The sequence below is a fragment of the Sphaeramia orbicularis genome, chromosome 21, assembly GCF_902148855.1.
Source record: "Sphaeramia orbicularis chromosome 21, fSphaOr1.1, whole genome shotgun sequence".
NCBI classification, from domain to species: Eukaryota; Metazoa; Chordata; class Actinopteri; order Kurtiformes; family Apogonidae; genus Sphaeramia; species Sphaeramia orbicularis.
Window position 1 is genome coordinate 2,414,185 of NC_043977.1, and position 24,823 is coordinate 2,439,007.

The 24,823-nt window shown below is 38.8% G+C and overlaps 1 protein-coding gene across 1 annotated transcript in view; it reads right to left on the reverse strand.

Annotated features, from left to right (window-relative positions):
* Positions 1–435: 435 nt before the first annotated feature.
* The window catches only part of stxbp5l (syntaxin binding protein 5L), a 354,919-nt gene continuing 330,531 nt past the window's right edge, over positions 436–24,823 (reverse strand). The window contains exons 25-30 of the mRNA XM_030125454.1: positions 19,852–20,091; positions 16,186–16,549; positions 11,589–11,754; positions 6,038–6,149; positions 3,870–4,090; positions 436–2,764 (exon numbers count right to left, since the gene is read on the reverse strand). Coding sequence (XP_029981314.1) covers positions 2,723–2,764; positions 3,870–4,090; positions 6,038–6,149; positions 11,589–11,754; positions 16,186–16,549; positions 19,852–20,091 — 1,145 coding nt within the window. The 3' untranslated portion in view covers positions 436–2,722. The remainder of the gene's footprint in view (positions 2,765–3,869; positions 4,091–6,037; positions 6,150–11,588; positions 11,755–16,185; positions 16,550–19,851; positions 20,092–24,823) is intronic.

Here is a 24,823-nt window from a genome sequence, read left to right on the forward strand (position 1 = left end):
GACCACGCAGACACACACTGTGTTTACAGAAGTGACACTCCTGGGACGCAGAACTGTGATGTTTGTCGCATTTCAATGACGTAAATGTCGGATAAATGCGACCTGGACGTTCAGACTGAAGTCACATTAGAAAATATCAGATCTGGATCAGATGTAGGACCACATATGAAAGTGGTCTGGGTCGGATTAGTGCTGTTCAGACTGTATTTAACAGATCAGATCCAGGTCACATATGGACACAAACATCAGATTTGGGCCACATGTATATTTATTTCTATTTTAATGGTATTTAATTGTATTTTATTTGTATTTCGTACTGTAAAGCACTTTGTGACTCTGTCTGTGAACAGTGCTCTATAAATTAAATGTACCTACAGTGTGAACGGAGCCTTCAACACCTCATTAAGTCCAATTACATATCACTCCTGAGTCTTTTTTGATGGATTTCAGGTGACTTCCAGTTTAAGGAACGCCTCGTAGCGGCGACGACTGTGTTTTCTACGCGGGAAAGACGTCAACAGGATCGAGGCGCGACGCTTCGTATTTCAAGGCCTGATGCGTGAGAGACGGATATCGATAATTCCTCGGTTTGGTTCTTCAGATCAATTGAAAAATACAGACAAATACACAAGTACAAAATATCCTTCTCACTGAATGTTGTCACCTTGTGTCATGTGGCTACCCATTGACATGTACGACACAATCACAATATGATACACGACCATGTATCATGAAACACCTGTTGTTTTTAACATACAAGAGCCTTCAGTTGAGAGGCCGTCACCATCAAATATAGGACCGCGACACGGGAATATCATAGTCATCAAGAACAATATTCAACGGAAATAAAAAAAGAACAGATTCGCCTCCAGTTGTTGCAAATGTTTTACACATGTACATAGTTTCTTCACCGACTCACATCTGAACAGCACTGAAAGAAATACACTTACTCGTCCCTCGTATCGCTAATTATTAGAAACCAGTTGCGTGGACGTGAACGCGACGCCGACCCTTCTTCGTATCCATCAGAGAAACAATCATTCGCTTGTGTTCATGAGAAGAGGACCGAGGAAAAAATACAAAACAAAACAAAAAAAACAAAAACGTTACAGCAAGACAAAAGGGTGTCACCTGGTTTTGTCAGTTTGAACATGTGACGCGCTCTTTCCTGCACGCAAACATGTTTCGTATCCCATGATGCACTGAGGTTTTGAAAGTGTCTTTTGTGATTAAGACTCATCGGCGGCGGTGTCCCTAAAAGTACGAAAAGACTCTTATTGTTGCGTCAGAGCAGATCGGACTTGTTTATTGTTGTATTTTTGTATTTTTCTGAACACGTATTGAGTCATTTTCGTCCTTTCGTTTCTCGTGGATGACACCCCAGTTCTTGTTGAGGGCTGATTCGCACGCAAAAACAGCCCGACGGCGCTTTGACGTGTACGTTTGACGAAGGCAGCTGGAGACGCGAATGTTTTACCATCGACAACCAAAAAAACAAAAAACAAAAATTCAATTAAAAAACACAAAAAAATCACCCTCATGTGTTTGTTTTTTTTGCAGAAGACTCGGTTGACTTTGATAAACGCCCCCCTGTGGCCAAACTCTGTAACTACACCTCATCCATAGAAACATGACGACTACCACAGATTAGCTCTGACCACAGCGGGAACATTCACCCGTCTGTGTTTGACATACATTTAGATTTTTTTTCTCTTTTTATGGCACATGAATCGTATATAGATTTACAAACTCTGTTCAGAAAATGTTTTGTCTTTCAGCGTTTTCCTTCCAATCTGTTCTGCTTCCTTCTCAGTCGGGGAGTGAAATAGTCTTTTTGTTAAAGTTGCAGCAGCCGAAAAAAAAAAAAAAAAAAAGAACGTTAAAGGAGTGTGAAGACTGTGCCCGGTTAAGTGTTAATACTACTGACGTGTGTTTGCAGTGTGCAGCTCAAAGTCATTCATAAGAACATAGATTTAGCGTTATTCATAGTGTCTGTAGAGAAAGCTAACTATGTGCATTTATATTGTGTCAAGTAATATTTGATGAGACTAAGAAAAAATATAGAACAAACAAAGGAGTAATTTAAAAAAAAAAACAAAGGGAAAAGGAACAGAAGTTTTGGCTTAATAGCAATGCGGGTATACATTTCCCTTTTTATATATAGTTTTTTGTCAGTATTTCAAAAAATATAAAGTTTCTCATAGTTTCTGTTGTTGGCTTACATTATTAAATAAAACTTTTTGTATTTCCTGTTAAAGTCGCATGCTGCTTTTTAATATGGCAGTTGGATATTTTTAATAGTCATCCATTTTGATTTCATGCATTTCTTGTTGGTTTCTTAACTTTTCAGTATCTACACAGTGAGGTCCAGAAAAACCAAACCACGTCGCACTCACACACTCACGCATCCACGCGATCACACACACGTCGGACAGACTTTTTTTTTTTTTTTTTTTCGGACGTCTCCATCTCCACCTCCAGCGTCTACCGATGCCGCCTCGTTTCCTGTCCTTCTTCACTACACGTCAAGACGAGGATCCGACCCTCGTCCTTGTCCTTCAGCGTTGTGACGGTGCGGTACATGTAGCCAGTCCAGAAGTCGTAAAGACAAAGTCACTCTTGAGTCTGTCTTTGAAGTGCCATCGTCTCTAGAGTGAAGGTCCCTGTCCCGGCACGAAGCTCCGAACCGTCCGAGGGCGGCTGCGACCCACGAGTCCTGCTCTTAGAACTGGTACCACTTCTTATCCTTGCACTTCAGCATCAGCTGTAAAAACAAAAGGACATCCGGTCAGAGGTGGGAAACAGGCAGTGGGAGGGGTCTTTGTGTTCTGGGTCAAAGGATTAACCTGGACTGAACTTACATAGTCCATTTTGGTTTTTTTGAACATTCTTTTTATTGAACATTTTCAAAATTGTACAGTCCAGCGCATGCACACAGGTTGTATGAAACGCAGGACACAGGGGTCAGTAACCCGCCGCTCCAGAGCCACATGTGGTTCTTTCATCCCTCTGCTGTGGCTTTGGGAACATGAATAATTAGATTTAATTTAATTTAAATACATTTTATTTTAGTATGTTCGTTTTTTTTTAATGTAATTCTAAATTTGAAGATTTCAGTGAAGATTTCTAATAATAATAATTACACTGGTCAATGACAAATTTATTGTTTCAGTTTTTTGAGCTGATTTAGGATCATTTTGGTGCTGAATCCAAAAATCACATTCATTTTGCTCAATCAGGTCAACTTTCTGAACTATGCTACATATTGGCTTTTTAACATTTTTGCTTACATTTATGGGCATTTTCACATCATATGATACAAAATTCTTTCATATTTCTTGAATAAACGAGTTCTGAAGATTTTACTTCTGCCAATTTATGATTAATGGTTTTTTTAATATTACAGGTGAATGAAATGGCTTCGACTAGAAGATCTTACAAAAACAAGCCTGACGTATTCTGCTCCATCTGCGGTGAATACACCATTGTACCTAACAGGAATCCTGTTAGAAAATGATTTTTTTTTCTCTTAAAACCTATTTTGGGTGAGAACTATATAAAAAAATCAACTGATAAAGTCACAAAAATGTAATCAATTTTGTGAGAAGATCAAATTTTTCAAAATCAAATTAGCAAAAAAAACCTGACCTGATTGAGAAAAACAGATGTCATTTTTGGGTTTAGCGCTGCAAAATGGTCCGAATTCAGCTGAAAAAACCGAGACAACTTGCAAAAAACATTTTTTGTAACCCAGTGTAATAATACATTGGTTTTATATCATGCTTTTCCAGGTACTCAAAGATGCTTATTTTCATGTTATCGAACTGCGCTCATCCCTTTTCTTTCTCGTACCCCATTGGCTCTCTCACCTCGTGGGCGTGTTTGGAGAAGGTTTCGGCGCTGGTCATCATCAGGGCGGTTCGTTCCTCCAGCTCTCCCAGCCTCTGGCCTCTCTCATCCAGAGCGATGCGGGCTCGTGCCAGCTCCCCCACCGCTCCGCCGGCCGCCACCTTCATGCCCTCCACGCCGCCCTGCCCGGGGATGTGCTGGGCCAGACTCCGAGACGCCTTCCCAGCCGCCGCCTCGCCGACTGTCGGCACCAACGCCGGTCCGAAAGAAGACAAACACACAGTTTTACGTTCACCCTTAGATGCATCAGTGGGTCCAAACGACCCGCTGACGTGGTTTTACTGTCATGTCTTTGTGATGAAAAGTTGATATTACTTCATATTCCAGGTATTCCTCAGAAACCTGCTCTTGACTTCATGACTGTTACATTTTTAACTGAACTTTAATAGATTTTTTGAAAGTGTAGTTTTGGTTTTACTACCCCAGGCTTCCACAGGTGGGTCCAAATGACCCACATCCATTTACAATAGAATTATATCTGAACTTTTGATTCATTTAGACCAGGGCTGTCAGACTCACTGTAGTTCAGTTCCACATTCAGCCCAATTTAACCTCAAGTGGGCCGGACCAAAAACATAACAGCATAATAACTCATAAATAATGACGACTCCTATTTTTTCCTCTTTGTTTTAGTGAAAAAGAAACAAAACAAAAAAATCAAAACCATTAAATTATGAAAATATTTACATTTACAAACTATCCAAACAAAAAAGATGTGAATTATCTGAAAAAACAGAAATTTCTTCAGAAAATTAAGTGGAATTTTAACAATATTCTGCCTCAACTCATACATGAGCATTATGGATCAGTTCTATAAAGGCACAAAACATTTAGTAACAAGCAGAAGATTGTTAAGTTACCAAAATGTCCACTCATTTGGACACCATGTGTTTAATTTTTGAAGCAAAGAAGCATGTATTTAAAATGCAATATCAGAAAGTGATAAACTGTGTGAAAACTATGAGATAAAAACATTTTTAATGCTGCTAATCTGATGTTTTCTCACATTTTATCCTACTCTAATGCTAGTTATTACTCACTTCATGGAGAGAATATGCAAAAAAAAAACTTTTTGATTACAAAAGCTGTTAATTACAACACAATAACAATTAGCAATTGATTTACACTCAGACATGTTAGTGCAGATCAGGTTTATCAAGAACATGAAGGTACAGTAATGGTCTGAATGTCAGTGTATGAGACAGTGCATGAGCGTCCAGTGTGGCGGCTGATAAAACCAATGGTTCCAGGTACAACAAGCCCCGCCCCTCACACGTATTGTATCTTATTTTGGCAGCGATCCAGCTGATGTCATCATGTCTATGAGTGTGCTGATATCAGTGTATCAATTGCCTCTATATGATATATATATATATATATATATATATATATATATATATATATATATATATATATGCTTTTTCTTTGCTTCAAAAATTAAACAGTGTCCAGCTGAGTGGACATTTTTGTAACTCCATGAAAAATAGGTTCATAAATAAAATTCAATCACAAAGTTTTTTCGTGCCTAAAGAAGAATAAAAACACTCAGGAAAAAAAATCTCAACTAAGCCTCTCATAATTCATGCATGAAAGGGTTACATTTGCACAATATATTAAAAAAAACAATTTCAAATGGTTAGAAATGTTAAAAAAAATGTTTAAACTAGAAAATCACTTGGAGAGCGCAGACCTCCACCAAGGCTGATCAGTCACAGCCCCCCCCACCGATCACCACCAAAATTTAATCATTTGTTCCTTGTACCAGTATCAACATTTCCTGAAAATTTCATCCAAATCCGTCCATAACTGTTTGAGTTATCTTACTAACAGACAGACAGCCAGACAGACAAACCCTGGTGAAAACAGAACCTCTGCTGTTCTTTGGCAGAGGGAATAAAAAATATTTCAAACATGAAATCCTTCTTTTGTGAACTAAAATATAATACAAACATAACAAAATGACAACAATGGCATCAAAACACAGGGGTCATTTTAGACCCACTTATGGAAGAGTGGAGGGTCCACAGACTGGTGCATCCAAGGGTTAAAGATGCCAGACACAGACAGTGTTTCAACTACAGTCTATTAGAGGCACAAACAGACAGAATGAATGAAGGTCAGAACGTACACAGCTCTTCTCTGTCGAAGGTATGAGCGTTTCCTCCAAAAAAGCCCTTCAGAAAGCCTCTGTTCTGAGCCTCCGGTGTTTCTATGGGTGTAAACAGCTCCCCCAGCATCTCCTACAAGGACAGGAAAGGAAACAGACAGGGTTACAGCTTCATGAAGTCCACAAGAACAGATGCACCAGATGGACACAAGTCTGTGGATTCAGGTGTTTCTGTTCTGACAGGGTCTGGGAAACAAAACAATAATGACTAATGACAGAACAGAGGTTTATATTATGGGTTAAATATTATTGCATTGGTTCGTTTGGGTTCAATTATCTTTGTTTCCAAAACGACTCACAAATGGTTTGGACTGAATTTACATCAACATTGATTTTTTTTTTCCTCCATGACTCTGATTTTAACCCTTTCATGCATTAATTAAGAGAAAGTTTTTTTTTTATTTTTTATTTTTTTATGTTTTTATTCCTCCTTAGGCATGAAAAAAACCCCATACAATTGAGTTCTTTTTTTTTTTTCCATGGATTTACAAAAATGTCCACTCAGGTACACCATGCATTATATTCTTGAAGCAAAGAAACATGTATTAAAAACCCCAATATCAGAAAATGATATGAAAACAATGAAATAAAAACACGTTTAGTGCTGCTAATCTAATATTTTCTGACATTTTAACATATTCTAATACTAGTTATTACTCACTTCATGGAGATAATGTGCAAAACAAAAAAAAAAACTTCTTGTCTAAAAATAACCCCAAAACTGTTTATTACAGTCTAACAATTAACCGTTGTTTAAACTCCAACATGTGAGTGCAGATCCGGTTTATCAAGAACAGCAAAGTTACAGTAATGGTATGAATTGCAGTGTTTGGGATGATGCATAAGTGTCCACTGTGTTGGCTGATATCTAAAACAACAAAATATAAAAAATATAATATACATATAAAATATACATAAAATAAAATATACAAGAGAACAGCTGTAGAATAGTTGTCCGCTGTAGTAACCATTATGATTAAATGTAAAATGTTAAAGGGTTAAATGTTCTTCCTCTAAATGTCTCTAATATTTTTCCTGCTCTGACTGTAAATAATAATTTTCTTCCTCATCGAACCATCTACTGTCATCACATCTGACTGAGGAAGAAACATCTACCATTAAACTAGAAGAAAATATTGATGTTTTTATCTTAAATCCTCATGAACATCTGACAGCTGTAGACATGACGTGTCCACATATTTATGTCCATATCCTCCTGAGACCCAGTAATGCATTAGTGTCCTCTGTAGGGGACAAAAGAGTCACAGTTTTATTTAAAAACTACAAAGGACATTCCATTCTGTTCATATTATACTCATTTACTCCTAGTTTATGGTGTACTTGCTTATTCAGTTTTTCTTTATATTGTTGTCCTTTGTTATTTTGTAGTTTGTAAGTATCCAGAGGACACACACACACACACACACACACACACACACACACACACACACACACACACACACACACACACACACACACACACAATACATTTCACTGCACATTGTACAATGTATGAATGTGGATGTGACAAATAAAGCTCATTTGATTTGATTTGATTAAAAAAAGAAAATAATAATTTTTAAAATGTATCTGAAAAAACTTGCATTCTGCAGTTTCCAATCAAGATAATTGTTTCATGTAAAAAAGCTAAAACTTTCACTTTCCTGAGTCTGAGGAGGATGAAGTTTAGAAACATCAATATTTCACTAAAGTTTAATGGTAGATTGTTCTTCCTCAGTCAGATGTGATGAAAGTAGATGATTATTTGTTATTATTTCAGTTATATCATATTTTTAATTCTTTTTTTTTCCCTGTGTGTTGTTTATTTCCGTGGAGGTGTTTAGATGAACCTTTTTTGGCTTCTATCCTCTTCTGCACAATGGTGTCACTTGCATGAAAATTGTTTTTAAATTTTTTCTCTTGCCATCTATGATCCAATCCACATTATTTCTATAGAACATTTAAACAACAAGAACATTTCCAAAGTGCTGCACATCATACAATCAAGAAAAATACCAAAAACAACAAATAAGTCCATAAAATTACAAGAATGCTCCAAATAACACAAATTCAAAGAGTTAAAAAGTAATAAGATAAAAAAAAAAAAAGTAAGTAAATAAATAAATAAAAGACACAGAGGATGACACAACTCACATGGAATTAAAAGCCAGAAAATAAAAGTATGTCTGAAGACGAAACTTAAAATGATGTGTAAATAAATAAATAAATAAAAAGATGTGGTAAAATATTTTGAAAATTTAAAGGTAGAACATTTCAAATCATAGTCATGGATGAAAAAAAATTAAATAATAAAATGCAATGATATCCATCCCATACAAGGATGGAACCATATGACAATTTCATATCACAGTTATTGTGACCAAAATTATCACAGTTATCATTATTATCGCAGTATTGTTGAAATTGTGCTCAAAATGTTCAAAAAGTACTAATACACACACTGAAAGAATTTAACCAAGTTGTATTTTGAAAACAACAACAACAAATAAAATAATAGGTACAATGTACCTTCTGAGTCTATTTTGTCTGTTTTTCAGTCCTTTTGATTTGGCCTTTATATATTATATAAACAAATGTTTACTATACCCATGTTTGGATCTGTTTTTCAGCACTTCATCTAGATCATCTGTCTATTATTTTTTTCACTTTAACCTACTATAAAAACACAAAAGGACAAAAAACACACAAAAAACATAAAATCCGACTTGAAAAATGTATATAATTTATTGCATAAATAACACACAGATGCTTAACAAACCTTTTCACAGACTGTAAAAGTGAATATTGGTTCCAAATATTAGGTATAGAAAATTAAAATTGTAACAAATTCAAACTATCCTCAAATATTTGACATAAAAGCAGATCTTTCCATCGGGTTTTTTCCCCTAAAAGTGCAGTAATCAAACACAGTTATCATGAGAATTAGAATTTAAACAGTAATACTAACCATCTGCAATTTTACCGTGGTTTATCGTTATACTGGTAATCATTACATCCCTAATCCCATAATATAAAACTCTATTCTGACATTAGTCCTCATTGTTTTGCATCCCAGACCCCTGTTAGAACACAAACACCTGAATCCAATGCGTCCACATACTTTTGTCCACATGTATCAGCTGAACAGACTATGAGCCCTGTTTGCCAGTAGGGGCACTACAGCAGCGTCAGCTCCACGGACACTGACGTCTGTTCTCATCAGTGTTCTGATGACACATGCACAAGCGGACGACCACACGCACACGCTCCAACCGTATCCACGCCGTATCCACGCCGTATCCACGCCATCAGCCCAGCGGAGCTCAAAGCACAGATGACAAGTGTGACATTTCACTTGAATGGACCCTGTCCACACTGGGGGGGGGGGGGGGGCAGTAATGGCACCTGCTCATTTACAGCACCAACACTAAGGATCCGCCCTCAGAAACAGGACGGAGGCGGTGCCAATACTTCTGTACGTAAGACACGTGTGTGAGGAGGCGGGGCCAGGCTAAACCCTTTTTGTTCTTTTTTCAACTTCACTGAAAACATTTGGGTCTACAGGACATAACTGTGAACACACAACAAGAATCCGCAGATTTGACCAGTTTTTCCTGTTTTGAAAAAGGACAAAAAATGACGTCGATATGATCAGAAATCTCACTTCTGCTTTATTTCACTATAGTAACACTAGATCATTTGTTTGCTCCGGGTTCAAACCATCATAACTCCGCTTGTATTCGCTCTATCAACATCAAATAAAAAGTGTCAGAGTGTTTGACATCTGCACTTTCACATGCAGTTGTCTCCAGTCGACGTGATCGACTTCTGACGCTACAACGTGTTGAACATGTCATGTGATCCAGTCACAGACCCATGACCGTGGACCTCTAAGGGTTAATAATGACGACATATTTAGTTACATTTTAAAAAAGTAAAATTAGATTATGAAAATATTCACATTCACAAAGTGTCCTTCCACAATAAAATATGAACAACATGAAGCGTCTGAAGAAAAATAAGTGTAATTTGAACATTATTACACCCGCTACTAAGTTTTTTGTGAATTTGTGATCTATAAGTCGTATTAATAAGAAGCTGAGACATAATATTGTTGAAACTGCTCTTATTCTTCTTCATAAATTCCACTTTGTACAAGGTTCTTCAGGTTCTTCACATTTTCATCATGTAATTTGACTTTTTTTACACTAAAATTGAAAGGATTGAAGGATGAATCGAAATTGTGTAGCTTGTTGTCGAGTTTTAAAGAAGCTTTAATTTGTGAAATTCTCAAAGGCTATGAAAGTACAAGGATCTGAAGGTGATTTAAGAAACTGAATGGAGATGAATTTGTGCTAATGTTTTATTTTCTGTAACTTCAGGTCATTCAAAACATGGAGCAGGAGAAGCAGAAATAAGAATCTGGATTCAGCTTCTTCCATTTTCAGTTACTAATTGTATGTTCTTTATATGTATGTGTTTTGTACATAACTGAAATAAAAACATTCATTCATTCATAAAACAAAGAGAAAATCAGATTATTGTTTATAGGTTATTATACATTATATTATTTAACTGGTCCAGTCCACTGGAGACCACATTGGACAGTATGTGTCCCCTGAACTAGAATGAGTTAGATAAGATAAGATAAGATAAGATAAGATAAGATAAGATAAGATAAAATATGCCTTTATTTGTCCCACAAGTGGAAATTCCAATTTGACAGCTGTGATGTAGACTGTCTACGCATGAGTCTGATGGATAAGAATAAATAATACATACATACATAAATAATCACATTTCAGCCAAAAATCTGATGTGATCTTTTTCCATGTGATCAGATTCTAAACTACAGCAGAAGGTTGTGGTTGGACGTCATCATGTGCAGCAGCAGCAGCACTTGTACAGAACAACTTTATAACACAGATGGTCATGTGACCTTCATCTGGGCCATCGACAAATACATCATCAGCTGTTTTTAAATAAGATACAAAACATGAAAACTGAAAACCATCTATCCTGTACATCAGCAGATGGTCAACGGGGACGTCCAGTTACAGAGAATAGAGATGAAGGGGACAGGTGAGGAGAAATACTATGGATATATAGTGTAATCTACTACACACACACACACACACACACACACACACACAGACACAGACACACACACACACACACACACACACACAGACAGACACACACACACACACACAGGCAGACACACACACACACACACACACACAGACAGACAGACACACACACACACACAGACAGACAGACAGACAGACACACACACACACACACACACACACACACAGACAGACACACACACACACACACACACACAGGCAGACACACACACACACACACACACACACAGACAGACACACACACACACACACACACAGGCAGACACACACACACACACACAGGCAGACACACACACACACACACACACACAGACAGACACACACACACACACACACACAGGTGTTGCGTTGGTCCCTCTCACCTGCAGGTTGTCACACATCTCTTGGCTGTAGGTGATCCTCTGGATCTCTGTGGGGGAGCTCAGGTACAGCGCCTGCCCCCCGTTGGTGAAGCAGAAGGTTCTGGCGATGCGCATGTCGGTCAGAGGAAGGTAGTTGACGTCCATCAGCGGTCTGAGACTGGGCAAACTGAGGAGGAGCAGGAGGACGCCACACAAACAAACAGACACAGAACAGAAGGGTTTGGTCTGGAGTTCAGAGTCCACAGACGCAGACGTCATCTACTGGAGCAGAAGGACCACCTGAACAAACCCATCACATGTGTCTGCTGCACTCTTTCACATTTATGCTGTTTTATCTCATCTGTTCCATTTTCTGTTGCGTGCATCATTTTTTGTAGCTTACTGTCCAACAGGCCGTAAGCTATTGTCATCATGCGGCGTCCGGCAGCATCGTCGTCTGTCGTCATCTGTCATGGTCTGTTGTCTGTCATGGTCTGTTGTCGTCTGTCGTCATCTGTCATGGTCTGTTGTCTGTCATGGTCTGTTGTCGTCTGTCGTCATCTGTCATGGTCTGTTGTCTGTCATGGTCTGTTGTCGTCTGTCGTCATCTGTCATGGTCTGTTGTCTGTCATGGTCTGTTGTCGTCTGTCGTCATCTGTCACGGTCTATTGTCTGTCATGGTCTGTTGTCGTCTGTCGTCATCTGTCATGGTCTGTTGTCTGTCATGGTCTGTTGTCGTCTGTCGTCATCTGTCATGGTCTGTTGTCTGTCATGGTCTGTTGTCGTCTGTCGTCATCTGTCATGGTCTGTTGTCTGTCATGGTCTGTTGTCGTCTGTCGTCATCTGTCATGGTCTGTTGTCTGTCATGGTCTGTTGTCGTCTGTCGTCATCTGTCACGGTCTATTGTCTGTCATGGTCTGTTGTCGTCTGTCGTCATCTGTCATGGTCTGTTGTCTGTCATGGTCTGTTGTCGTCTGTCGTCATCTGTCATGGTCTGTTATGGTCTGTTGTCTGTCATGGTCTGTTGTCGTCTGTCGTTGGCGTCATCGTCGGTCGTCCGTTACAAAACTTTCAATCATCTTCTTCTCTGAAACTACAACTCCGATTGACTTCAAACTTGGTCTACAGCTTCTGTTTGATGATGTCAACACAAGGGATTGAAATTATTTTGATCCAGATCTGATTCTGGATTTGGTGCCACTTTGAAAAATGTTCCCATTATAACAGATAGGAAGTGGATTGATCCAATAAATCAGTATCAGTGATATCAAGTGTGAATTTGAATTTTTTACAGATCTGATTGAATATGAGCAAAACATGGACTATTTCTGTAATAGAATAAATACACAGAACTGGGGGAGAAGAAATGGATCTGGAGACATTTGCCAAAGCTTTGAAACTTCCCGCTAAGATACAGGACCACTGGTAGGATTTTTCATCTTGTCATGACTTCAACACAGGTTCCGTCTGGTTCCATCTTCTACATCATTTTCTTGACTTTCTAAGACTTTTTAGAAACCCAACATTTAGGTTGAACTTGAACTTAATAGGAAATAAAATTAATAAGCCTGTCAGGGAGAAATTCGAGTCTAAAGCTGCAGTTTGTGTTCAAATGTAGGAGGTGAAACTAAAACTAAACATTTAACTGAAGTGTGAACAGGCAGGAGGAGGAATGTGTTCACATGGATCAAACATCACAGGAGGAGACTCTTCAGATGTTTTTAGCAGAAAAAGCACCGACTCCTGCGTTTGCATGACCTTCACAGTTTACCAGCGAATATGAAGCACTTTATCTGATTCAGCAGAGCAGGCGTTCAGTGAAAGCAACAAGATTTTCACTCAAACATCCAATTAATAACAAAGCACAAGATTTGGACCTCAGCTGTTTGATGATTAATGGTGCAGTTCAGGTCGAAATGAAGCTGAAACTGTAGAAGCACAAACTCTGCTTTAACCCTTTGCTCCTCCTCAGGCATTTTTGGACTTTTTCTCTTTTTTTCATTTATTCATCATTACACTCCCCTGTTTTGTTTCTTTGTTTACACTTTAGCAGCAAAACTATTGGTTGAATTCAGACCTAACTGGGTTATACATTACCACTGACCCAGAATAGATGTGATTATATTTTAGGAAAAGTAGGTCAAAGTTCACATTTTTTATGAATTTTTAAAAAGCTTTTTTTTCTCCCATTAACTTATAATGGATGACATTTCAAATATCTATAAAAACATCAATTTTTGTTTCAATTTACTTCAAACTTGGCACATTTATAGAGATAATGTTTTTTTTTTTCTTCTGGAACCATCGCAAGTGGAAACCCTTCCAGTAGCTCCGCGTTTTGCTGTGTGGTTTTTTTTTTGTGTTTTTAGTGTAAAATTTCAACTATTGTTGTTTTTAAGTTTGTGGATACAGCTGGAACCTGTAAGTTTTCCTATGGGATGAATAAAGTATCTATCTATCTATCTATCTATCTATCTATCTATCTATCTATCTATCTATCTATCTATCTATCTATCTATCTATCTATCTATCTATCTATCTATCTATCTATCTAATTGATCTGACATCAGCACATGCATAGACATGATGACATCATCTGGATCCAGGACAAAATAAGATACAATGCATGCGAGGGGCGGGGCTTGTTGTGACTGGCACCCCCAGTGTCTTTGACTCTTACATGTGTTTTAAACGCCCATGATGCATTTTGCGCCCTCTTTTTTGTTTTCTGTTTCTAATTTGTTCATATTTCATATGTTCTGTCGTGTCTCTTTTGTTATTGTTTAGTTTCTGCATCTTTCCTTCCTGTAAATAGGGTCGGCATAAATAAGCTGTTCTTTAGCCTAGACATTTTCTCCCATATTTAATATAGAAATCCAAACTGTATTTATGTATATATCATGTTCTGTTAAATGAACAAACAAAATTACTACTACTACTTATTGAAGCTTTCAAAGATGTTACAGTTTGCACAATAAATGTTCACACTCATTTTTAATTTTTTTTTTTTTTTTTTAGTTTTTTTAGTTTATTGTATTGGGGACAATCCCAATAAATTAACTGTATCAATAACACTAAAAGGGGCAGCTTTAACCAACATGTCCAGTATCCTGCTGTAGTCCCCAGTCTGATGACAACAGGAACCCTAAAAAAAAATATATATATAAATGAATCAGATGTTGATTTAAAAATGATTTAGCGTGTGCGCACACCAAGGTTATTATCGTTAACGAAAACTAACGAAATGACAAAAACTAGGATTGTAAAAACATTTTCGTTAACTGAAATAAATAAAAACTATAATTAAAAGAAAAAAACATAACTAACTGAAACTGTATTGTGTGTTTACAAAACTAACTGAAACGGATAAAAATTATGGATAAAATTCCCTTTGTTTTCATCTGTCAATGTCAGACTGATATAAAATCAATTTATTTCCCTCAAGCAATTTTAGCTAGCAGCACCAAATGATATTTGACGGTCCGTCACTTGTGTTCACTTGTGGTTTCCAGTCGTCTTCTGGTCCCCACTCTACCTGGAAACATGGAGACTAAAGCAGCAGAGTCCTGTCTGGGATTGATTTGAATACGACGACAGAGAAGAAGAGAAAAGAGACCACTGAACTACAACTGAACTATGACTAAACTAAAACTAAACTACAACTAAACTACAACTGAACTAAAACTAAGCATTTAGAAAATAATGACAACTAATAAAAACTAGCAAACCTGCTCCAAAAACTAATTAAACAAACTGAATTAGAGGAAAAAGGCAAAATTAAATAAAAGTAAACTATAATGAAAAATCCAAAACTATTAGAACCTTGACACACGCACGCACACAACTCCTATTTGCCCCCACCCCCCAAGCCCGCCCCGTGGTCATATGGCCTCATAATATAACAGAAAAAAATGAGTTTCATGCATCTGCCTATGACTGGAAAATGGTTGAAACTGGTAAAATACAATAAAAAGGTTAAATATCACTAGTTTTCTTCTAAATAAAATGTTGACATTAGAAAAAATACGGTTAAAGTGTAAATAAATTAAATACATAAATTACAGAAAAAATACTTATGACATCAAATCATTTTTGTTGCTTGTACTCTAATGACCACCAATGTTTCATCCACCTACTATTTATTTGATGGAAAATATATATATATTTTTTTATTTTCCATTCTTTGTTTATTTGGAAAAGCATATTATATAAAACTTCCCTTGCAGGTACAATTCAGTCTCCACATGTCAAATTTTGAAAGAAAATGCTAATCCAAGATTTTAAGTCAAATATAGAACAAATAAAATAAAGAGAAAAGTGGGCTGGAGGAGAAAAATATTCAATTTTTGGTGTGTTTTTTTAAAATAAATCACTCAACAGATGAAACCGGCATTTAAAGGGTTAAAATTCTGAAAAGTGGTGAATGTTTGGTAGTTTTGAGCAGGAGGGAAGTTGTTTTAGAGATTTATAAAAAAAGTCTGAAAAACTGTAGATATGATGCTTTAATAGTAGTGTTCGTGTGTGTGGAGGTGCCCAGAGCAGAGTCCATGTGAGGAGGACAGACGCTTCAGACTCACACTCAGGTGTGGACTCGTACCTTCCGGACTCGAACACCCACCTGAGCGTCATGACGTGTCCGTTGGCGCAGAAGCAGGCCAAGCACGCGCTGTTACACACCGACACCACGTCGGCTCGCAGCACGAACGACGACTCCGTGATGTTGTGGACGAAGAGGCAAGACTGCGAGGGCATCAAGAAGACTTTGGCCTGCCTCTCCGAACACACCACGGCCAGATGCCCCTCCCCGCAGGCGTCCTGCGAGGACGACGGCGAGAAATGCACCAGCTTGCGCCTCCTGGGTCGGTCGGGGTCCTCGGGGGCGTTGAGGTCCCTCCAGACCTCGTAGGGGCTCTGGATGAGAGCGCCCATGCAGTCCAAGAAGCCGAAGCGCAACACGGAACCCTTCAGCAACAGGACGGCGCCTGGAGGAACCCAGAGAAGAAGGACGAGATGAGTTCGACCAGGACAGAAGACACATGAGCTACGACGACGACAGGGTAGAAGGACCACAGGAGAAAACACAAACACCTGTCACTACCAGAAGACAGGAGTAAAACATGCAGATAAAACCTGTAGTGTTCTGAGAACAAAACTGAATACAAGAAGAGCCCGAATTTTATGAAAATGAAGTTGTAATATTATGACAATAATGTCGTCATATTTGGAGGATAAAGCTGTAATATCACAAGAGTAAAGTCATAATAATGGATTGGATTTATATCGCGCCTTTCTAGACATCCAAAGCGCTTTACATTATTGACCCATTATTCATTCGCTCTCACATTCTCCCTCTGGTGGTGGTAAACTACATCTGTAGCCACAGCTGCCCTGGGGCAGACTGACAGAAGCGTGGCTGCCATTTTGCGCCTACGGCCCCTCCGACCACCACCGAACATTCATACACCAGTGTGGGTGGCACTGGAGGCAAGGAGGGTGAAGTGTCTTGCCCAAGGACACAACGGACTGACTAGGACAGAGCGGGATTCGAACCGCCAACCCTTCGGTTATTGGACGACCCGCTCTACCAACTGAGCCATGGCCGCCCCCCCATCATAATTTAAAAACAGGTGGAAAAAATATAATTTAGGAAAACAAAGTCGTAAAATATTGAGATAAAACCTGGAATTTTCTGAGAATAAAGTCGAATACAAAAAGAGTCAGAATTTTACGAGAATGAATTTATACTATTACGAGAACAACGTCATCATACTTGGAGAATGTTGGAGCCAAAATACACTTTTGTTTATTCCTTTTGTTTTTTTTTTACCTTAATTTAATAATTGTTTAGTGGGTGTGGCTGTGATGATCACCACATGTGCAATGCATCATGGGTGTCGGTAGCTTACATATACTGGCTGTGTGAGGTGGGCGGAGTGTGTTTAAGGACCGCCCCAAAGAATTTTCTGCTCGTGAGCCACAGCTGAAATTAAGTTGGTCTGTGTTTTTAAGTGTTTTTTATGTTAAGGAGCCTATTTTGTTTATTTCTAGAGTATATAGAACAACGATTGTGACCAATAATAAAGAACTGTGACTTTTAGTACAACTGTAAACACGACCAAGTGTGTGTTGTTTATGCAGGGAGACAAAGATATGGAAATGGAAAATATAAAGTAGTCCATTTTCCTGAACTGGGACAAATGTATAGATGTTTGGCAGTCTAACATATCTGCAGATTGTAATTGTACAGTAATTGCTACAATCGTGATTGCTATTGTCATATAAAATCTCTTTTCTAAAATGTATAAATGGCTAAATTAATAATCTGTTAAGTTATATATTAACTGAATATAAACAACAAACATTAAAACAGAGCTTTAATAAAGAACTGTGACCATTCTGTGAGGTTCCACTTTCATTTAGGGTTTACGCAAAAAGGCCAAATACTGAGCCAATTAGCCCCACCCACTAAATACTGAGCCAATTAGCCCCACCCACTAAATACTGAGCCAATTAGCCCCACCCACTAAATACTGAGCCAATTAGCCCCACCCACTAAATACTGAGCCTATTAGCCCCACCCACTAAATACTGAGCCTATTAGCCCCACCCACTAAATACTGAGCCAATTAGCCCCACCCACTAAATACTGAGCCAATTAGCCCCACCCACTAAATACTGAGCCAATTAGCCCCACCCACTAAATACTGAGCCTATTAGCCCCACCCACTAAATACTGAGCCAATTAGCCCCACCCACTAAATACTGAGCCTATTAGCCCCACCCACTAAATACTGAGCCAATTAGCCCCACCCACTAAATACTGAGCCTATTAGCCCCACCCACTAAATACTGAGCCTATTAGCCCCACCCACTAAATACTGAGCCAATTAGCCCCACCCACTAAATACTGAGCCAATTAGCCCCACCCACTAAATACTGAGCCAATTAGCCCCACCCACTAAATACTGAGCCAATTAGCCCCACCCACTAAATACTGAGCCTATTAGCCCCACCCACTAAATACTGAAACCAATTAGCCCCACCCACTAAATACTGAGCCTATTAGCCCCACCCACTAAATACTGAGCCAATTAGCCCCACCCACTAAATACTGAGCCAATTAGCCCCACCCACTAAATACTGAGCCTATTAGCCCCACCCACTAAATACTGAGCCAATTAGCCCCACCCACTAAATACTGAGCCAATTAGCCCCACCCACTAAATACTGAGCCTATTAGCCCCACCCACTAAATACTGAGCCAATTAGCCCCACCCACTAAATACTGAGCCAATTAGCCCCACCCACTAAATACTGAGCCTATTAGCCCCACCCACTAAATACTGAGCCAATTAGCCCCACCCACTAAATACTGAGCCTATTAGCCCCACCCACTAAATACTGAGCCTATTAGCCCCGCCCACCAAATACTGAGCCCATTAGCCCCACCCACCAAATACTGAGCCCATTAGCCCCACCCACCAAATACTGAGCCTATTAGCCCCGCCCACCATCAACTGTCCAGTGAGGACGGAGGACATAGTGGTCCAATACCAATTCATGTTTGGTTAAATATGTGCCTTAGTGTGGACGGGGTCAGTCCCAGGTGGTCTTAGTCAGTCCCAGGTGGTCTTAGTGTGGACGGGGTCAGTCCCAGGTGGTCTTAGTGTGGACGGGGTCGGTCTCTGGTGGTCTTAGTGTGGATGGGGTCGGTCCCATGTGGTCTTAGTGTGGACGGGCCGGTCTCATGTGGTCTTAGTGTGGACGGGTTTGGTCCCAGGTGGTCTTAGTGTGGACGGGGTCAATCCCATGTGGTCTTAGTGTGGACGGGGTCAGTCCCTGGTGGTCTTTGTGTGGACGGGGTCGGTCCCATGTGGTCTTAGTGTGGACGGGGTCGGTCCCAGGTGGTCTTAGTGTGGACGGGGTCGGTCCCATGTGGTCTTAGTGTGGACAGGCCGGTCCCATGTGGTCTTAGTGTGGACGGGGTCGGTCCCAGGTGGTCTTAGTGTGGACGGGGTCAGTCCCAGGTGGTCTTAGTGTGGATGGGGTCGGTCCCATGTGGTCTTAGTGTGGACGGGCCGGTCCCATGTGGTCTTAGTGTGGACGGGGTCGGTCCCAGGCGGTCTTAGCGTGGATGGGGTCGGTCCCAGGTGGTCTTAGTGTGGAGGGGGTCGGTCTCTGGTGGTCTTAGTGTGGATGGGGTTGGTCCCAGGTGGTCTTAGTGTGGATGGGGTTGGTCCCAGGTGGACTTAGTGTGGACGGGGTCGGTCCCAGGTGGACTTACCGCTGGGGCCGATGGTGACGGGTTCGTCCATGCGCTCCTCCTGGTCCGTGGGGATGGACATGGGGATGAGCAGGACCACGCCTAGGCTGGTCCCCACCCACAGACACGGCGTGGGCAGGGCGTCCGTCTTGCGTGCGTAGGACTCTCCGAACTGCAGCGTGGTGACGGCCTCTTTGGTGTCGCGGTCGATGCTGGACACGCTGGAGCTGCGCGAGCGGCTGAAGGAGTTTTCACGACTTTCTGCAGCAGCGACCGAAAAACAAACAAACACAGAGACGGCGAGACAGACAGAGACATGACGCAACGATGAGACAAAGGGGAGGTAGGACAGACGGAAGACAGGGAAAAGAAAGGAAGAGATGGACAAGATGTGAGAAGAATGTACGACACCAGAGGAAGAGGACAGGGACATGGAGGACAGAGGGACAGGACAGAACAGGCAGGTTCAGAAAAAAGGACGGTTAAGGCTGGAGAGACGGACACTGGAGGACAGACAGAGGGTCCAGGTCCTATGAGTTCAGAGGACACACAGCACAAGGGAACTCCAGTGGGTCGCACCAATAATACCTACTAGGGATGGGACCAGATGAGAATTTCACATGACGGTTATTGTGACCAAAATGATCACGGTTCTCATTATTATCGCAGTATTGTTGAAATTGTGCTCAAAATGTTCAAAAAGTACCGATACACACACTGAAAGAATTTAACCAAGTAAAATTTTGGAAAAAAAAAAAAAAAAAAGAAACACAACAAAAAAACCAAATAAAATAACAGTCCCAATGTCCCTTCTGTGTCAGAAACATTCACATATTAACCCTTAGTGGTCTGACTCTATTCTGTCTGTTTTTCAGTCCTTTTGATTTGGCCTTTATATACTATAGAAACAAATGTTTACTATACCCATGTTTGGGATCTGTTTTTTCAGCACAACTTCATGTATATCATCTGTCTATTATTTTTTCACTTTAACCTACTATAAAAACACAAAAGGACAAAAAACACAGAAAAAAAAAAATCTAAAATCTGATTTGAAAAATGTATATAATTTATTGCATAAATCACACACAGATGTTTAACGAACCTTTTCACAGACTTTAAAAGTGAATATTGGTTCCAAATATTAGGTACAGAAAATCAAAATTGTAATGAATTAAAACTATACTCAAATATTTGACATAAAAGCAGATCTGTACATAGGGTTTTTCCCTAAAAGTGCTTTAATCAAACATGGTTATCATGAGAAGTAGAATTTAAACAGTAATACTAACCGACTGTGATTTTACTGCGGTTTATCATTTACCAGTAATCATTACATCCCTAATACCTACAAAATAAATAAATAAATAAGTCAAATATTTATTTTGGTGTTCAAAAGTTAAATTACATAATGAAAATGAACAAATATGAACAACCTTAACCTTACCTCAGTTCTGTCCCATTTACCCACACGTTACACATGTATATAAATATAGATTTTCCTCTTCATAATAGTTCATATTTTTTATGCTCTTTTTCTCTTACATGCCATCTTTGTTTTGGTTGTTGTAATTTCCTTAAATTATTCTGTTCAAATTTCTATACTTACACTTTTATGTTAAATCCTTTTGTTCATTCAGTGTGGACAGTAAATACTTGTATTGAGCGTAGAAACCTGTTTATTTATGCCCTCCTGGAAAACATACAAAATGTAGACTGTTACCACCTTCAAATCCCAGTTTAAAACTTATTTCTTCAGACAGTCCGACTCTATTCTGTGTTTTCACTATTATCTGCTGCCATTTGTACCTGTGTGTTTGTGTATAAATTTAACCGTGTTTCATTTATTTTAACAACATTGAACTGTGACCTTGAGTGTCCTGAAAGGTGCCTATACATGAAATGTATTATCATTATTATTATTATTATTATTATTATTATTATTTACTGAACACATGACAATAAACACTTTGAATCTTGAACCTGAGATTTAGAAAACCAGGACCAAGGCTCCTGTAGTCCAACGGTATATTTAAAGATATTAACTGACATTTGTTTGACCTTTCAAGGTCACTCAAGGTCAAAGGTCATGACACCAAATCAAAGCCCATATGTGACTTCCTATCTATTACCAATAGTAATTCTATCAATATCTTCAACTGTTTACATTATAGCACTTTGAAATGCGTCCCATTATAAACCAATGGAGATTTGGAAAATATCAAAAATTTATTTAAAAAAATCAAAAATCAATATTCCCCAGTTGTCTGAATAAACTCAGTAGACCTTACCCCAAAAAACCTCTGTTAGGAATTTCAATTAATTCTGGCTGAAGGTTTTGGAGAAGAAGATTATTGAAAAACTGTTTCCAGATGGATGACTGATCGCTATAGTCCATCAGACCTTTGGGCCGTTGGACTACAAATAAACACAGTTTGAACAATATTCTGCTTCAGTTGATCATTTATACGTGTTCATTCTCACGTACAGATGCAGTGGATCTACACATACACACAACAGTTCAGAACAGACTGAAAATTGGTACAATTCTACACATTTCCCTGACGACCTCTCAGGTTGTTCATATTTGTTCACATTTCATTGTAAAAGGATCGTTTGTAAATGAAAATAATTTGTACATTTTTCACATTAAACAAAGAAGAAAATTTGGAGCCGTCATTATTTATACATAAATATTTCTATTATTTAAGTGGAGATCCCATTGGCCCTGGACTCAAAGGAGTCTGACACCTTTGGCTGTTGAATGTCTGTAAAGTAACCTCATGGACCAGACTGGACCCTTAGGGGGGCCGGTTTTGGCCCAGGGGCCACATGTTTGACCCCCCTGCACTAAAGGCTACACGTGTCTTTGTCATCGGTTTAAGGTGATGCATTCAGACTGAATCTAAGAGAAACGCCACTGAAAGACATGATACAACATGAAGCATCATTAACTAGAAACAGACACAAACATCCGTCCACACACTCGACCGAACTTCGCTAATTGAAAATGTTCTGTTTTTTATTCAGCAGACACACGTTCACATGCACACACAACAGAACACACACACACACACATGCACACGCCGACAGCTGTAACACACCCACATGTTTGTGAGCGCAGCCCCTTCAGGTGGTCCGATGTGGACTTAAAGCTTCCATCAGAAAAGTATTTCTGTTCTGCTGATGCATTTGTGAATTATTCATTGTTCAGCCCAGGACGGTGCAGTACTGCAGCTCAACGTTAACCCCACTTTATGCAACAACGCATGGTGCATGTTTACCAAAGTATAAGGCCAAGGATTTAGACCAAAACCATGTTACTTAGATGAAAAAAAGATGATTAATATGCATTTAACCTGAGTTCCACAGTTTGATTTGGAAGGAAACAAGTAGATTACATCGTACGACTGCGTATTAGGGCCACAGAAGAAAATAAAAACACTGTGACTACGAGAATAAAGTAGTAAAATATCGAGATAAAACCTGTAATTTTATGAGAATAAAGTCAAATACAAAAAGAGTGGGAATATTTTGAGAATAAAGTCGTACTTTAAAAAAACCCTCATGATTTAACAAAAATAATGTCGTGCTTTTATGAGATTAAAGTCGTAACATTTTGAAAATAAATTCTCAATAGTGCGATAAAGTCCTCATTTCTAAATCGTAAACCTTAATCCTTGTTGATGAGTTTCCAGTTCCAGCGAACGCAACAAACGAAGCATCAACTTTCACTTCTGTTGGAGCGGACGAATCATGCTAGTGTGTTGATGGTGGGCGGGGCTAATGGGCTCAGTATTTGGTGGGCGGGGCTAATAGGCTCGAATGGGACGAATGGGTACGACTGTATTCTCATATTATGGCTTTATTCTTGAAACATTATGACTTTATTCTTGTAAATTCTGATAATTTTCCTGCTTGTTTTTAAATTACGACGTTATTCTCATAATATTATGACTTTATTCTTGAAATATGACGACTTTACTCTCATAAAATTATGGATTTAATCACTATATTTTATGATTTCACTCTCGTAGTGACAAGTGTTTTTATTTTTTTATGTGGCCCTAACACGCCGTCGTAATATCCAGTTTTTCCTCCAAAAGCATCATAAATATTACTTTAATATTACAGCACATCTGTGAAAGTGTGTTGTCAAGGTAACTTCACACGTGGGTATTTTGCTCTTGTGAAATTGCAGGTCATACATGTTGATATCGTTGTTTTGTTCAATAATGGTTAGTTCCAGCCTCCTAAAAGCACTTTTTATCATCTGAAAGAGGCAGATGTTCATTCGTTTGCTGGGATTAAACAAAAATACTGTTTGTGTCATTTCACAGCAAATAGAATATGAATATTTGAGCAGGATCTTAAACTGTAACGTCTGTAATACATAACTTTATTTATTGATTTATTTATTTTGTGTGTGTTTTTTGCACTGGTAAAGCCACACATTAGAACTTTAATCATCCACATCCTGCACTTTAAGTTTTTACAGAGGAAAGTTTTGTGATAAAGCATTCAATCCTTTTCTGATCAAATAAACATTTGTTTAGTATTTGTGCATATTTGTGGTGTCATTTCATTTTTCCAGGAAAAAATCTTTTAAAACAAGACACAAAACAAAAGAATATTGCCTTGTTAACAGTATCGAGATATATCGTATCATGATCCTAGTATGTGATTTGTATTGTATCACCACATTCTTGCCAACACACACCCCGAATGCATATATATATATATATATATATATATATATATATATATATATATATTTAACTGAGTAAAAGAACTTTTTCTTCCTTATTTTATATAATTAGTCTGTGTCCTCCTTTATATACGTTCAGTGTCTTTTGATTGGGTTTGTGTGGCACAGAACGAGCTGAAGCCTACGGCAAATTTCCTATCATCATAAGAAATAAAGTGAATGTTTAATTGAAATTTGAACACTGGTAACATTTTCCGTCATGTCCCACATAAACATACTCTTCTC